The 16,355-nt window shown below is 44.2% G+C and overlaps 1 protein-coding gene across 1 annotated transcript in view; it reads left to right on the forward strand.

Annotated features, from left to right (window-relative positions):
* TBC1D15 (TBC1 domain family member 15) overlaps positions 1-16,355 on the forward strand; it is a 114,004-nt gene that overhangs the window by 30,378 nt on the left and 67,271 nt on the right. The window contains exons 5-6 of the mRNA XM_030214306.1: positions 4,268-4,406; positions 7,508-7,721. Coding sequence (XP_030070166.1) covers positions 4,268-4,406; positions 7,508-7,721 — 353 coding nt within the window. The remainder of the gene's footprint in view (positions 1-4,267; positions 4,407-7,507; positions 7,722-16,355) is intronic.

Consider the following 16,355-nt stretch of genomic DNA (forward strand, 5'->3'; position numbering starts at 1 on the left):
TTATCATTTGCAGCAGAATTGCAGCATTTTTCAGAGAGAGTTTTTTTTTTTTTTTTTTTTTGGCAGATAAACACCTATTTATCCATGGATATCTCTGAAAACTGCCCCAAGTGTAACCCTAGGGGTTATGTATATACTAGCTTTTGAGCCCGTAAAAACGGGCTATTATAGGAAGGGGGGGTTGAAAGGCCCGCCCCCGCCGCCGAGTTCACTGCTGCCCCTCCCCCTCCAAATTTGCTCCTCCCCCCCCCGAGCCATCACCACCCACCTTCCACCCGGCCGGGCCCTCGCTCCGCTATTGAAACAGCGAGGGTCCGGGAACGCAGCACTGAGCTCTGCTGAGCTGCCAACGTCGGCCTTCGTTCTTCTTCTCTGCCTGTCCCGCCCTCGTGTGACGTAACGTCGTCGAGGGCGGGACAGAGGCAGAGAAGAAGAAGGAAGGCCGACGTTGGCAGCTCAGCAGAGCTCAGTGCTGCGTTCCCGGACCCTCGCTGTTTCAATAGTGGAGCGAGGGCCCGACCGGGTAGAAGGTGGGTGGCGGCGATGACTCGGGTGGGGGGAGCGTTAGACGGCGGTGTCCCTCCCTCAGAAAGAAGCAGTACAGACCCTCTGTTCCGCCCCCCCGTCATCACATATTGACGCGGGGGCGGGGCAGAGAAGGTCTGTACTGCGCATTTGCGAGTGAGTACGACACTCGCCTTTTTATATATATTGATAGAAGTCCCTTGGTTTTCCGGTGTCTTAATTGTAGTTCACTTAATGTGGAAGAGACCTTGGTACTGATAAGCTATATTTTATTTTACTTTAAATTCAATTTAATCCTTTAAACAAAAGATACAAAATCTTTTCTGGATATAGAAAAAAAAATTGGGGGCCTTTTTACTACACTGCAGTAAAAGGGGCCCTGCAGTGGCCTCAGTGCGTGGATTTGCTGCGTGTCAAGGCCTCTCTTACCGCAGCAGGAATTTTGTGAAAAAAACGGAAATGACTGAGCAGTAAGTGTATACTTGCTAGACAGCCATTTCCTGGGTAAGCCCTAGTCCGTAGGTAAGGAATTACCGCCAGGCAAGTCCCTGGGCAGAAAAAAATAAAAAAATAATCTCCAGCGTTCTGGAATTGGCACACAGTGGGGGTGGCATTACCTCCGTCTTCCACAATGAGTCAGCGGTAGTGCCAGATTGGCATTCGACAAAGCAGTGGTAGCTCTACAGCCCCTTTGTAAAAGGGCCTCTTAGTTAATAAAACAGAGAACAAATTTTATATAAGTGGATTAAAGACCCAGAAAGATTTTACAATTTTCACAGAAATATTGATGCGTGGAAGCGAACCAGTACTCAAGGAGCTCAGAAGAGGTCTGTGACTCTGCAAGAACTTCTTGAGTAACATCTAACGAATGGATCTGATAAACCACTCCAGCTGGTCACACCCATGAAAGATATATACTGTGTATGAGATAATGAACTCTGCACTTCTGAAGTGTAATAAAAAAAAAAAAGAGCCTCTTTCTTCTGCCCTTCAGATTGTGTCTGTGCAGGTCTGGAAACCTTTGGACACTTGTTAACTTTGTGAGACAAAAAGGAGAGATTCTTTTGCTGTGAGAAAGTTCTAAGCACTAAGGTACCCCAATGCAGCTATGCATGGAGCGCTATTTTGTAATGAGACCTGGGTGCCCAGATTCCATTATAAAACACTAGTGTGAACACACATCGGTGCACTCATGTGTGCTAGGTTGACGGCAGGCATAAGTGACATGCCTAAGTGTGTCAGGCGATATGTGCAACTGGCAGGATTCTATAAGTTGGGCAGGCATGTGGGAGACGCCCACGTCCCAACCACTGTCTGTACAGCTTATTCTTACTATAGTTTAGTTTACATTTTGATATAACACCTTTTCGTAGTTGTGCAAGGACATAAAGCAATTAAAATATTACAAAAATATGAGAAAAGGTAGAAATAGAAAATACAATTATCAGAGACTATATATATATATATATATATATATATATATATATATATATAGTGGAATTAGAAAAGGTGCAGAGAAGGGTGATGACAATGATAAAGGGGATGGGACGACTTCCCTATGAGGAAAGGCTAAAGCGGCTAGGGCTCTTCAGCTTGGAGAAAAGGCGGCTGAGGGGAGATATGATAGAGGTTTATAAAATAATGAGTGGAGTTGAATGGGTAGATGTGAAGCGTCTGCTAACGCTTTCCAAAAATACGAGGACTAGGGGGCATGCGATGAAGCTGCAATGTAGTAAAATGAATCGGAGAAAATGTTTCTTCACTCAATGTGTAATTAAACTCTGGAATTCGTTGCCGGAGAATGTGGTAAACTTAGCGGAGTTTTTAAAAGGTTTGGACGGCTTCCTAAAGGAAAAGTTCATAGACCGTTATGTTTCAATAATTTTTATTAGACAAAATAAAACCATCAGCATCCATATTTCAACATCTTATTACTATCTACAATGAATGATACGCCCCATGCATGCTTTCAGTATTAACTATCGCTTTAATATATATGCATTTATTATGACCATTATTAAATGGACTTGGGGAAAATCCACTATTTCTGGGATAAGCAGTATAAAATGTTTTGTACATTTTTGGGATCTTGCCAGGTATTTGTGACCTGGATTGGCCACTGTTGGAAACAGGATGCTGGGCTCAATGGACCTTTGGTCTTTCCCAGTATGGCAATACTTATGTACTTATGTAGATATGAGAGAGAAGAATTATTCACACTGTATAAGAGTTGGAATGCAGTGCCGCTGTTCCACGCCTTCTGTTTTGGGAGATCTCACAGTACCAGTGCTGGATACAGTTGCCTTTCGAAATAAGGGCACTGTTCCTCTCCATTTTTGCATATAACACCCTAATCTCCCTACCCAAATCATCCTCATACTTATAGAAATGGAAAGACCTGGAACAATCTAAGGAAATATATTTTTTACTGAAAGGGTAATGGATGCATGGAGCACTGACCCAGTGGAGGTAATGGACACCAGGCCTGTGTCTGAATTCAACAAAGGATACAACAAGCAAAAAGGATCTCTGAGAGGGAATGGAAGGGATTGTAGAGACTGGGCAGTTAGTTTGGATGGGCATATGGTCCTTTACTGCTGCCAAGGCTCAAAATTCACTTGACAAAAAGGAGATAATTTTGCATAGCCACTTACATGTGCAATGATGTCCTTATAAAAGTTTGTGCTATTACATGATGGAGCATGCCTTGCCAGTGGACTTGTGCAGAGCAGAAGCAGAGTTGGCATGCGCCAGCTTTCGAGCGGGTATAAGCGATCATGCTACATCTTTGTTTTTAGGGAATAATGGTGCCTGCTCTTCTCTACTACGCTAGAGGCTTGCAAATTGGGTCATGTACTAAGTGCACATTTGGGGACAATTTTCAAAATGTTTTGTAACCATAGACATACCAATTTTCAAATGGAAAGTCTGTGTGCACTTTTGCGTTGAAAATTGCCCAGGATACGTCTGGCTTGATGTCTTCGTACCTGCTTTGTTTGTGGACTAAGTTTGGAAGATACAATTTACATAGCCTCCCCTTAAAATGGATACAAGTACATGTGTTGTGAAGAGAGGCAGTTTTCAGACAGCCCTTTTATGCAGGTAAATTGCTCTTGAAAATTGTCCTCTTAATATTGAATTGTAATGATCTGACCAGCATAATTCTAAATTAATTTGACATATTGTCATGTTTTGCTTAGAAGGCAGTTTTCTTTCCCTTCGCAACAGGCAAACCCAGGTAGCATGCTGGGCCATTGAATCAAGGACATACTGATTTTTCTGTCTTTGTAGATTCCTTGGCTGCATCAGTCTTGGATAATCCTTTCCGCATTATTACAGCATCTGTAGTTCTGCAGGTCCCGACTTCCAAAGTAAATGCCAAACATACAGAATCACTGGGAAAGAAAAAAAGCACAGAATTAATTTTTTTTTGTTACATTTGTACGCCGCGCTTTCCCACTCATGGCAGGCTCAATACGGCTTACATGGGGCAATGGAGGGTTAAGTGACTTGCCCAGAGTCACAAGGAGCTGCCTGTGCCTGAAGTGGGAATCAAACTCAGTTCCCCAGGACCAAAGTCCACCACCCTAACCTCTAGGCCACTCCTAGGAAATAGGAGTTGGTGCCTCTACACTTGTTCACTAGCCCCTTTCAACTTTCCAGAACATTATTTATTAAGTAAGAGAGAGGCCTATGTATGAATAACATATTTGATTCCTTATGCTGTTGATTTTCTTTTTAGGACTCCAGTTCAGTTGTGGAATGGACACAGACCCCTAAAGAACGAACCCTACATGGACCAGAACATCAAAATAGTTATGAAGCTGAATGGGATATGGTGAACACCGTCTCCTTCAAGAAGAAACCGTGTACCAATGGAGGTTTGTATAACATGAACTTTTGAAATCTTGAGAGATGTTGAGAACTCCCTAAAATGGTCTTTTTTTTTTTTTTTATTTGTATATTGGTTGGTCTGTAATGCAAACTGTTTAAACAACTCCCAGAATACTAAAGGCACTGGGTTGGGTTGCTGTAGCTGGCAAACCTCTTCAAGAAAAATTATTTGTGTTTACTCCTGAGGCAATTTCGTACAATGTTGAATTTGTGTAGATTTCTGCTCGGGAAGCAGGAGACAGGAAGTAGTAGCTGGGGGGAGGTGATAAGCCTTGGGTGGAGGGCTCAAAGTAAGCTGGGGGAGAGAAAGTTACTGAATGGGGTTGCTGAGGAGTCTGAGACAGGAGAAGACCAAACCATTCTGATGGATGAATTCTGTACCAAAAAATTAAAAAACGGAGGATTCACACTTTTTTTGAAAAATGTCGTGTGCATAGTTTAGAATTTTATTGGTCTTAATTGCTTTATATTTCTACAATTGTTCTTTCAAGATTGAAAGCATAGAGGACTAGATTCTATAAATGGCACATCTGCATCCTTCTGGAATAGCGTTAAGCATATAAACGATGTCTAACTTTAGATGCTGGCAGTTACGCCTGGTGAAAGCAGGTGGAATTGGTGGCACCTAAGTGGGGCCCCAATTGAGTCTATTCTGTAACAATTCTGGAAATGCCCCTTTGAAATTACACGCTACAGGAGTTCCATGCACAACTTTATAGAATACGATACAAGTGCGGGGTACAAATGTAACAACAAAAAAAACAAAAAAAAAGTACATAAGTACATAGCCACGCTGGGAAAAGACCAAGGGTCCATCGAGCCCAGCATCCTGTCCACGACAGCGGCCAATCCAGGCCAAGGGCACCTGGCAAGCTTCCAAAACGTACAAACATTCTATACATGTTATTCCAGGAATTGTGCATTTTTCCCAAGTCCATTTAGTAGTGGTTTATGGACTTGTCCTTTAGGAAACCGTCTAACCCCTTTTTAAACTGTGCTAAGCTAACCGCCTTACTTCCAGTAAAGGTGAATTAACAGCAATAATTGGTTATTAGCAGCCAATTATTGGCACTGATTGGCTGTTTAATCAGTTAAGTCGCACTTGCAAATTGGCAATGTGCGCTAATTTGCGCATTCACCTTTAGTTGCCATATATAGTATCCGGGGGAGAGTGTGTTGTGTAGATCAGTGAAACAGACTTTCACTTTAATGCATTTGAGGTGTATTGTCTCGACAGCAGAATGTGAAAAACAAAGGTAACAACATTTTTTAAAATTTAGACACCGAGAGTGCAAAGCATATTGCCTTCATCTCTCACAGAATACTTCAAATGTACTGTGAGTAATTAAAATGAAAAGCATTCTGTAATCAGGTGATTACTGTAAGGTAGTAATTCCCCCTTCCATCCTGATGTTAGGCCCACCCACTTTGTTTTATCATTTCTGCTGTCCCCCCCCCCCCATTAAAGAATCCCTTATTTCTTTTAAAGTGAGAGAAAATAGGAAAATTGAATATTTACCATCTACTAATCATTTCTATAGTGCTGCTAGGTGTATGCAGCACTGAACACATTATATACAGGTACTTTCTCTGTTCCTAGGGGGCTCAAAATCTAAGTTTTTTTTTTTTTTAAAGTGTACTTGGGGCAATGGAGGATTAAGTGACTTGCCCAAGGTCACAAGGAGCTACAGTGGGAATTGAATCCAGATTGGTTGCCAGGATCAAGGCCCACTACACTAACCATTAGGCTACTTCTCCACTACATCTTAAGTAAATTTCCTGGGGAGATCCTGGCCAATCAAACCTAATAAGCTGGAACATTTTACCTGGGTTTAAGTGCTGGAAAAGGTCAGAAATGTTCTTTGTGGAGGATACATACCATTCTAATAGGCTGAAATTCATTCTTAAGTTATTAAAAATTATTGTTGTGCATAATAGCTGTGTCTATGGGGCTCATTTTCAAAGCACAGACTTACAGAGTTCCATAGGCTACTATGTAACTTTGTAAGTTTAAGTGCTTTGAAAATACCACAATATGTCCTGCTTACTTTGATTTAATTATTTTAATGCAAATTTTTAGTTTCAGAGAAGGCAGACACAAATAGCTGGTGACCTGAATTATTAGGGTCTCTTCCTAAATAATGTCATGGAGAAGTATCCTAATGGTTAGAGCAGCAGAATAAGAAGTAGGGAAGTCAGGATTCAAATGCCACTGATGCCCCTCAGCAAAGTTGCCTCACCTCCTATTGCTTCAGACACAAACTTAGATTATAAGTCCTATTGTGACAGGGAAATACCTGCAGTTCCTGAGTGTAACTCACTATGAGGTAAAAGCCTTTACTGTTGGAGCTGGCTTCATCTCAAGGATCCTCGCTCCTACATGTTTTAACTGTTTCTTGGGATTATAATATAGTGTAATCCCATAATGAACACCACCGCCATTTTTTTTGATGAGAAGTGGCAGTGAGCACAGCTCTGTTCCATCGCACATGACCTCTGTTTTTGACCCCTTGAGAAAGCAAAGGCGAAACGGGTGCCTGTCGGGGTTCGTTTGGTCACAGATAAGTGTCGTCGTTACAGATTTTTGCGGCTGCCAGAATGTTTCATGATCACTCTTAGATAAATTTATAAAACAAAATACAAAAATTATATCACAGTTTTATCACTATTTGATCATTTTGGATGGAGGTTTTTTTTTTTTTGGTCAATTTACAGCAGTCACATCAGCATTTTTTCTGATCCCTGATATTTATGGGACAGAGAATGAGATGTCTAGTGACGTCTGAGACCGTTTTCCTCCTCTATTTATCATTTTAAGATTTAGTAGTGAACTTGTTATCCACCACTGTGTTGTAGTTCACATTTTTCTTTTGTAGTGTGGGCACTTCTACCCTTATTTGAGATTTAAGTCCTATTGATATGCGAAACACACTATTACTTAACAATAGGAAATTTGAGAACTGGACGTTTGTAAGTCCTTGCTTATATAAGAATCTTTTTATTTTTGGAACTTTTTGCTTTCCACAGAAATATGAACTGCTTAAAAATTGATATAACTTTGTGGATCAAATTGTGTTTTGTTTCTCAGGTTCTTTGTGTTCTACAAACAGCCAAAGCAAATGGTCATTCCTCTTTAATCTGAAAACAGACTTGAAGTCGATTAAGCAGAACAAAGAAGGCATGGGGTGGTCATACCTGGTGTTCTGCTTGAAGGATGATGTGGGCCTTCCAGCTCTTCACTTTCATCATGGAGACAGCAGGCGGTTAATTGAGTGCCTTGAAAAATATGTAATGCTTTGTGAGTAAGTATCAAATCTTTTCATTTTTTTGCTGGTGTTTGTGAAGATTGCACATTTGTAAAGATGTATTCCATGGAATACACAGTTTCCAAAGATATTTCTTACACTGACATTGAGGCTCATTTTCAAAGCACTTAGCCTCCCAAAGTTCCATAGAAACCTATGGAACTTAGCCTCCCAAAGTGCTTTGAAAATATGCCTCATAGTGTTTTAAAACTCTGTTACTTCGATTTGGAATCGGAGAAAGAAATAAAAAAACTGGTTGGGGAGGTGAGAAGGGAAGAGGATGTAAGACTGGGTGGGAAGGTTGGGGAAGAGGTGCTGGTATCAGGAGAGGGAGAATTAGAATTGTGGGGGAAGAGAAGTGTCCCTCCTTTGGCTTCAGTTCCCCCCCCCCCCCCCCTCCATCCTCTCATCGCCACCCAGTCTATAAGCTCTTTTCACCTTTGTCCTACAAAATCTCACATAGCCTGTTCCATGCACTCTCATTCCTTTCTGCTTCCACCAATCCTCTGCTCTCATATCAGTACCCCCAACTGATTCCTTCTTTCCAAGCCAGTCCTTTTTCTCAGTTTCTCTTCATACCTCCCATGAACGCCACAAAGATTCACTTTCTCCATGCACCGTGCTGTTGATCAAACTGGTAGGAGGAGGACAGTGTGTTGGGCCTTATTTTTCTCCAAGGACAAGCAGGACTATAAAATCCTCAGTTGCGGTGACGTTACCGATGGAGCCCCACAGGGGAAGCAAATCTATCTAGAATCCTTTGGGTATGGTCCCTGTATATATGCACCTGTTGCCACCTATTCATTCATGGAACAGGTGCTGGAAGCGTGGAATGACCTCCTGGTGGATGTTGTGGAGATGAGGACTGTGTCACAATGTAAGTAAGTGTGGGACAGTCACGTGGGATTCCTTAGGAAAAAGAAGAGTTAGTGGTTACGGAGGATGGGCCAACTGGATGGGCCATTTGGCTTTTATCTACCATCATGTTTCTATGCCCCATGGGACCTCTTCAGTCTATTTTTTTCTACACAGCCAATTGGATCTGTTCAGCTCTTTATCTGCTGTCATTTACTATGTTTTTATGTTACGGTTGCCTGTAAATCCTGTCACTGTCGCATGGTCTTTTCATAAGTACCCAGTAGTTCCCTAGGTTTTTGGCAAATTTTAAGTTGATTTTTTTTTCATATCCGTTTGGTGTGGACTATTTTTAGGACTCGAACCCCTGGCAGGGTATGTTTGCTTACCATCAAGTCATTTGATTTTGCTGTAGCTATTTGCAACAGGACCATATCGATTATGAAAACCCACTCATAGTGCCTGCAATACCTGGGTCATGACCGTGATCCCTGTCATTGTATTCTCAGTTTGCAGGTGTCAAAGAGAAGAATTCATAGCAGAGAAAATCTTTTCAGTGATAAGACCAGCCTGTTGACATTAGAAACGTTGGTGTCAATGGGTCCAGGAGCTGGATTGGACGCTGAGAATGCATCGATACTGAGAGTGTCCTGAGTGCTGTCGACAATGAGAGTGTCGTGATTTATTTTATTTTTGTTACATTTGTACCCCGCGCTTTCCCACTCATGGCAGGCTCAATGCGGCTTACATGGGGCAATGGAGGGTTAAGTGACTTGGCCAGAGTCACAAGGAGCTGCCTGTGCCTGAAGTGGGAATCGAACTCAGTTCCTCAGTTCCCCAGGACCAAAGTCCACCACCCTAACCACTAGGCCACTCCTCCACTGTTGCTACTATTTGAGATTCTACATGGAATGTTGCTATTCCACTAGCAACATTCCATGTAGAAGTCGGCCCTTGCAGATCACCAATGTGGCTGCGCAGGCTTCTGCTTCTGTGAGTCTTGCACGTACGTGCAGGACGTCAGACTAACAGAAACAGAAGCCTGCGCAGCCTTCTACATGGAATGTTGCTAGTGGAATAGCAACATTCCATGTAGAATCTCCAATAGTAGCAACATTCCATGTAGAATCTCCAACAGTAGCAACATTCCATGTAGAATCTCCAATAGTATCTATTTTATTTTTGTTACATTTGTACCCTGCGCTTTCCCACTCATGGCAGGCTCAATGCGGCTTACATGGGGCAATGGAGGGTTAAGTGACTTGCCCAGAGTCACAAGGAGCTGCCTGTGCCTGAAGTGGGAATCGAACTCGGTTCCTCAGTTCCCCAGGACCAACGTCCACCACCGTAACCACTAGGCCACTCCTCCACTGTTGCTACTATTTGAGATTCTACATGGAATGTTGCTATTCCACTAGCAACATTCCATGTAGAAGTCGGCCCTTGCAGATCACCAATGTGGCCGCGCAGGCTTCTGCTTCTGTGAGTCTGACGTCCTGCACGTACGTGCAGGACGTCAGACTCACAGAAACAGAAGTCTGCGCGGCTGCGTTGCTGATCTGCAAGGGCAGGCAGGCTTCTACATGGAATGTTGCTAGTGGAATAGCAACATTCCATGTAGAATCTCCAATAGTAGCAACATTCCATGTAGAATCTCCAATAGTATCTATTTTATTTTTGTTACATTTGTACCCTGCGCTTTCCCACTCATGGCAGGCTCAATGCGGCTTACATGGGGCAATGGAGGGTTAAGTGACTTGCCCAGAGTCACAAGGAGCTGCCTGTGCCTGAAGTGGGAATCGAACTCAGTTCCTCAGGACCAAAGTCCACCACCCTAACCCCACTAGGTGCTCTCGACAATGAGAATTGATAGTATCCACTGGGAGTGCTCATTGATTCTCATTAGAAGAGGAAGTACTTGACCTAATCTTCATTGGACCATGATGTAGGATGTCGAGTGGAGCCTGAGCTATCTAGGCACTGCTCCCCATCGATGTGAGCACTGCTCATTTTCTATGCCATTGGAGAGAGGTGTGACAGCCTCCAAGAATCCGAATTCTAATACACCCCAAGTAATTTAGGAACATGTAGCCACTGCTACTGTGATGTCTGTGTCGTCATTTGAGGAGTAACTCATGCAGAAGTTCAAGGAGTGCATGGAGCCCATCTTTGCTGGATGTGGTACTGCAGCTTTGACATCAGAGGGTGAGAGCAGAGGCTATCCAGCCAATACTCGAGACTCGTCCCCTGCCCTGAGATGAAATATCTTGACAATGAGGCACAGAGGGGTTTTGGGGGTTGGCTGCGCTGGTATCCATTTCCAGTACTTTGGAGAAGGAAGCCTCACTGAGGCACAGTGAAGCATTGGTGCCTTCTATACCTTAGGTGGCCTGATCATGCAGTCAGCATGGATAAAGTTGCAATTCAGAGTTTGTCATCTAAGAGACAACTGCGTATTCATGAATCAGAAATCACTGGACTGAGAACAAGCTGTGACAAAAGGAATATTAGACCTTTCAGCTATAGCTTTTACTTCTGTGTGACTGCCTTAGAATAGTAAAACCAAAGGCACTTGGAAATAAAGTAGCTGCATGGGATAATTTGCAATGTTTCTTCCCATGTTTGCCTTACCTTAGTGGCCCTATACATCTTTAATTTGTGCAGAAATCTAACTGGAATATAAAACTGTATATTTTGCTGTCTTTTTTTTTTTTTAATTTTCTTCTCTCTGTTTTTGTTTTAATCCAGCCATACAGGCTTGAGTCTTGTTCTCTTAACTCTTATTTCATCATTCTTTCCTTTCCTGGGATGAGTAGAAAAAGTGTTTCTTTTTATTTCTCTTTATTTTCTTCAGATAACAAGGTTTGGTGTTAATGTACTCTACAGTGTCGAATTTCTCTGCTTGAAGGGACTGAGAAGAGCATGTGTTTTTGAAGTGTTTGACAGCGTGGAGATTCTGCTCTTGACAATTTTGATTATCTTTTATTGTGTAGAAAAGACTAGTAAAAAAGCCCCGTTTCTGATGCAAATGAAACGGGGGCTAGCAATGTTTTCTTCTGTGTGCATGTGGGAGTGTGTGTGTCCCTGCCCTCTGGCCTCTCTCCCCTCCCCCCTCTGAGTCCTTCACTGTTACAGAGCCAGCGATTTGATTTCGTGCTCTGCTGTTTTCCTTCACTGACTGTGTTACAGAGAGGGCGGGGCAGACACTCATAGGGAAACCGGATATCTCGCCCCCTTCACACTTCCGGCTGGAGGCTTCATAGAACGTTGGTTTTGCCTTTTATATAGAGAGAGAGTAAAAAAAGCCCCGTTTCTGATGCAAATGAAACGGGGGCTAGCAATGTTTTCTTCTGTGTGCATGTGGGAGTGTGTGTGTCCCTGCCCTCTGGCCTCTCTCCCCTCCCCCCTCTGAGTCCTTCACTGTTACAGAGCCAGCGATTTGATTTCGTGCTCTGCTGTTTTCCTTCACTGACTGTGTTACAGAGAGGGCGGGGCAGACACTCATAGGGAAACCGGATATCTCGCCCCCTTCACACTTCCGGCTGGAGGCTTCATAGAACGTTGGTTTTGCCTTTTATATAGAGAGATAGTAAAAAAAGCCCAGTTTCTGATGCAAATGAAACGGGGGCTAGCAATGTTTTCTTCTGTGTGCATGTGGGAGTGTGTGTGTCCCTGCCCTCTGGCCTCTCTCCCCTCCCCCCTCTGGGGCTAGCAATGTTTTCTTCTGTGTGCATGTGGGAGTGTGTGTGTCCCTGCCCTCTGGCCTCTCTCCCCTCCCGTCCCCCCTCTGAGTCCTTCACTGTTACAGAGCCAGCGATTTGATTTCGTGCTCTGCTGTTTTCCTTCACTGACTGTGTTACAGAGAGGGCGGGGCAGACACTCATAGGGAAACCGGATATCTCGCCCCCTTCACACTTCTGGCTGGAGGCTTCATAGAACGTTGGTTTTGCCTTTTATATAGAGAGATAGTAAAAAAAGCCCCGTTTCTGATGCAAATGAAACGGGGGCTAGCAATGTTTTCTTCTGTGTGCATGTGGGAGTGTGTGTGTCCCTGCCCTCTGGCCTCTCTCCCCTCCCCCCTCTGAGTCCTTCACTGTTACAGAGAGAGCGATTTGATTTCGTGCTCTGCTGTTTTCCTTCACTGACTGTGTTACAGAGAGGGCGGGGCAGACACTCATAGGGAAACCGGATATCTCGCCCCCTTCACACTTCCGGCTGGAGGCTTCATAGAACGTTGGTTTTGCCTTTTATATAGAGAGATAGTAAAAAAAAGCCCCGTTTCTGATGCAAATGAAACGGGGGCTAGCAATGTTTTCTTCTGTGTGCATGTGGGAGTGTGTGTGTCCCTGCCCTCTGGCCTCTCTCCCCTCCCGTCCCCCCTCTGAGTCCTTCACTGTTACAGAGCCAGCGATTTGATTTCGTGCTCTGCTGTTTTTCTTCACTGACTGTGTTACAGAGAGGGCGGGGCAGACACTCATAGGGAAACCGGATATCTCGCCCCCTTCACACTTCCGGCTGGAGGCTTCATAGAACGTTGGTTTTGCCTTTTATATAGAGAGATAGTAAAAAAAGCCCCGTTTCTGATGCAAATGAAACGGGGGCTAGCAATGTTTTCTTCTGTGTGCATGTGGGAGTGTGTGTGTCCCTGCCCTCTGGCCTCTCTCCCCTCCCCCCTCTGAGTCCTTCACTGTTACAGAGCCAGCGATTTGATTTCGTGCTCTGCTGTTTTCCTTCACTGACTGTGTTACAGAGAGGGCGGGGCAGACACTCATAGGGAAACCGGATATCTCGCCCCCTTCACACTTCCGGCTGGAGGCTTCATAGAACGTTGGTTTTGCCTTTTATATAGAGAGATAGTAAAAAAAGCCCCGTTTCTGATGCAAATGAAACGGGGGCTAGCAATGTTTTCTTCTGTGTGCATGTGGGAGTGTGTGTGTCCCTGCCCTCTGGCCTCTCTCCCCTCCCCCCTCTGGGGCTAGCAATGTTTTCTTCTGTGTGCATGTGGGAGTGTGTGTGTCCCTGCCCTCTGGCCTCTCTCCCCTCCCGTCCCCCCTCTGAGTCCTTCACTGTTACAGAGCCAGCGATTTGATTTCGTGCTCTGCTGTTTTCCTTCACTGACTGTGTTACAGAGAGGGCGGGGCAGACACTCGTAGGGAAACCGGATATCTCGCCCCCTTCACACTTCCGGCTGGAGGCTTCATAGAACGTTGGTGTTGCTTTTTATATAGAGAGATGATTGTGCATAAATTCCTTATGTCGATACAGTCCGATTTCGTTTTGAATACTATTTGGACAGCTTTCCCGAGAAGCTGTGTAATTAGTATGAAAATCCCTCACGGGTATCCTTTCTGGTGGCTTAGGTAACAGTAATAGATGAGTCAACCTTTTGCTCGCAGCTGTGCTGTTTATTAACTACTTTTTCTTCAGTAGGAAGGTCTCATGTCGGTTTCTTGATACTTCCCAATACCATCACATCCTGTCAAGATGGCATCGAAAAGAGATAACATATTGAAGTTCTTATCGCAGGCTTTAATAACACAGGTAGACTAAGTAGCAAGAAAATGAAATTTTAATTTTGACTTGGATAAAGAAAAGTGTGGATGAGTCTAAATTTGGTATTTGAGTCAGGAGGAGGAGGAGATGCTGGGTTAGGATGGTGTGCATTATGTTACACTAGTAATGAAGGCCCGTTTCAGGGACAAATGAAACGGGCACTAGCAAGGTCCTCCGCTCCCCCCGACATAGGCTCCGCCCAACCCCGGTACGTGCGCGTTGGCCCCCCCCCCCCCTGCAAAATCGGCAACCCCCCTCTACTACCCTCCCCTCCTGTTACCGGAATCCCAGCCGTAGAAGTGAAGGGCAAGGTACTTCGGAAATTCTGGTGCCTTAATCCGTTGTGTTCGCTATGAGCTGTGTGCCCTGGGAGCAGCCAATCAGGGCACAGAGCTCATAGCGAACAGATCGGAAGGCAGCAGAATCTCCGAAGTACGTTGCCCTTCAGTTCTGCGACTGGGACTCCAGTAAGAAGAGGGGAGGGTAGTAGAGGGGGGTTGGCGATTTTGGAGGGGGGCCGACGTGCACGTACTGGGGATGGGCGGAGCGTATGTCGGGGAGCGGAGGGGCGTTGGGCGGGTGGAGGCATGGGAGTGGTTTGGCGTTTTTGGAGGGGGGGTGATGTGCATGGGCATGTGTGAGAGAGGGGGGGTAGATTTCGGGGGGGGGGGCGACGCGTGCCTCGTTTAAACACAGATGAAGCAATGGGCTTCAGTAGGTTAGTGTGGTTGTGTTTATTATGACCCGCCCCCGACGTCATAACGTTTTGACGTGAGGGCGGGGCAGAGTTAGATGGTTTGTAAAAGTGCTTACAGAGCTTCGAACTTACGAACTCTGAAGCCACAAAGTTTAGAACGTTGAGGTTGCTTTTTATGTGCAGATGGGGCGTGGCTGAGGGCGGGTCTATGAGTGAGGGTGAATGGTCCATATAGCCTAGCCTACACAGAGTACAGGAGTTCAGTACTTCACTGCCACGGAGTGAGCTTCAGAACGTTTGAGGGGGGATTTTATTTATATAGATGTTAGAACACAACCTCAGATTATGCATTGTAGCAGTTGGAAGGCAAAGTTAGGTGGGTATGAGGATTGCATTTAGATTCGGGGCTGCATTTCACTCTGCGAGTGCTGGGTAACACTGTGGATAGAGTAAGAGAAATAAGATGTCAGCCTGTGAGCAGAACTACATTATCACCTTCAGGTCGGGAAAAATGATTCTGTTTGAATATGAAGTAGATGTGCCTGGCGTTTATAGCAGGGGAGGATGATATGAAACATGTTTGAAATAGATCAGCAATGCATGCAAGATTACTTATACTCTCATGCATTCCTTAGAAATATCTCTGCTTTCTTGTTATGTTCATTGAAGGCTGTAACTTGCTGAAAGAGAATGAATCCTTCATAGGTATTCATAAGTGGAAATAAAGTGAAAAGAAACTCGTATGCAGTGGCAATGAAATGTTATTACAGAGGCTTGTCTGTCTTCATTTAGTTTCCGTTAAAATAACACTGGTTTCATATCGTAGATCTCACGGTACAGAGCCCTTGAGTTGAGGGGCTCTCAATTCGTGGTTTGTTTTGGACCAGTCAGAAAATTCATTCTCCAAGCATTGTTCAAGTAGCAAAATGTGAGTTTATGAGAACTTACTCCAAAATCAGTGTTACTAATTGTGTGCTACAGCAAGATACAATTAGAGCCCAAAGACACCTTTTACACTTGGGTGGTAAACCACAGTGCTTCCTGCTCCTTTCTTCTCATTACAAAGCCTCATGGACCAAGCCAGCAATTAGGTCTGGCTTCAGAAGATGGTTCTAATTAAATACAAAACAGAGTGCCAGTTGTGTTGGTAAGGCAGGAAGAAGTAAAATAAATGTTTAAGATAAAATGTATTGTGAAAGTACGACTGTCCACTTGTTTCCTTGAAAACAAGTAATTAGAGGTCATATTTTAGAAAATTAAATAGTTTTTTTTGCAACCCAATGTTGGAAAGAAATTGCACATATGTGTGAGGGTAGAATAACTGTCTGAAAACTTTAACGAAACCACATTACCCCTGATATTCAGGTGGCGGCACGGTTAGCTGCCATCACCGGCTGTGACCCCAGATAGTCAACGTTGGGCCGTTTCCGATGACCGGCATTGAATGTCCGGGGATTTCTTTTTTTTTTTTGGCCCAGGTCTAACTTATCTGCTATGTGAATATTCAACTGGCTGCTTAAGTTCAT

The sequence above is a fragment of the Microcaecilia unicolor genome, chromosome 9 (genome assembly GCF_901765095.1).
Source record: "Microcaecilia unicolor chromosome 9, aMicUni1.1, whole genome shotgun sequence".
NCBI lineage: Eukaryota > Metazoa > Chordata > Amphibia > Gymnophiona > Siphonopidae > Microcaecilia > Microcaecilia unicolor.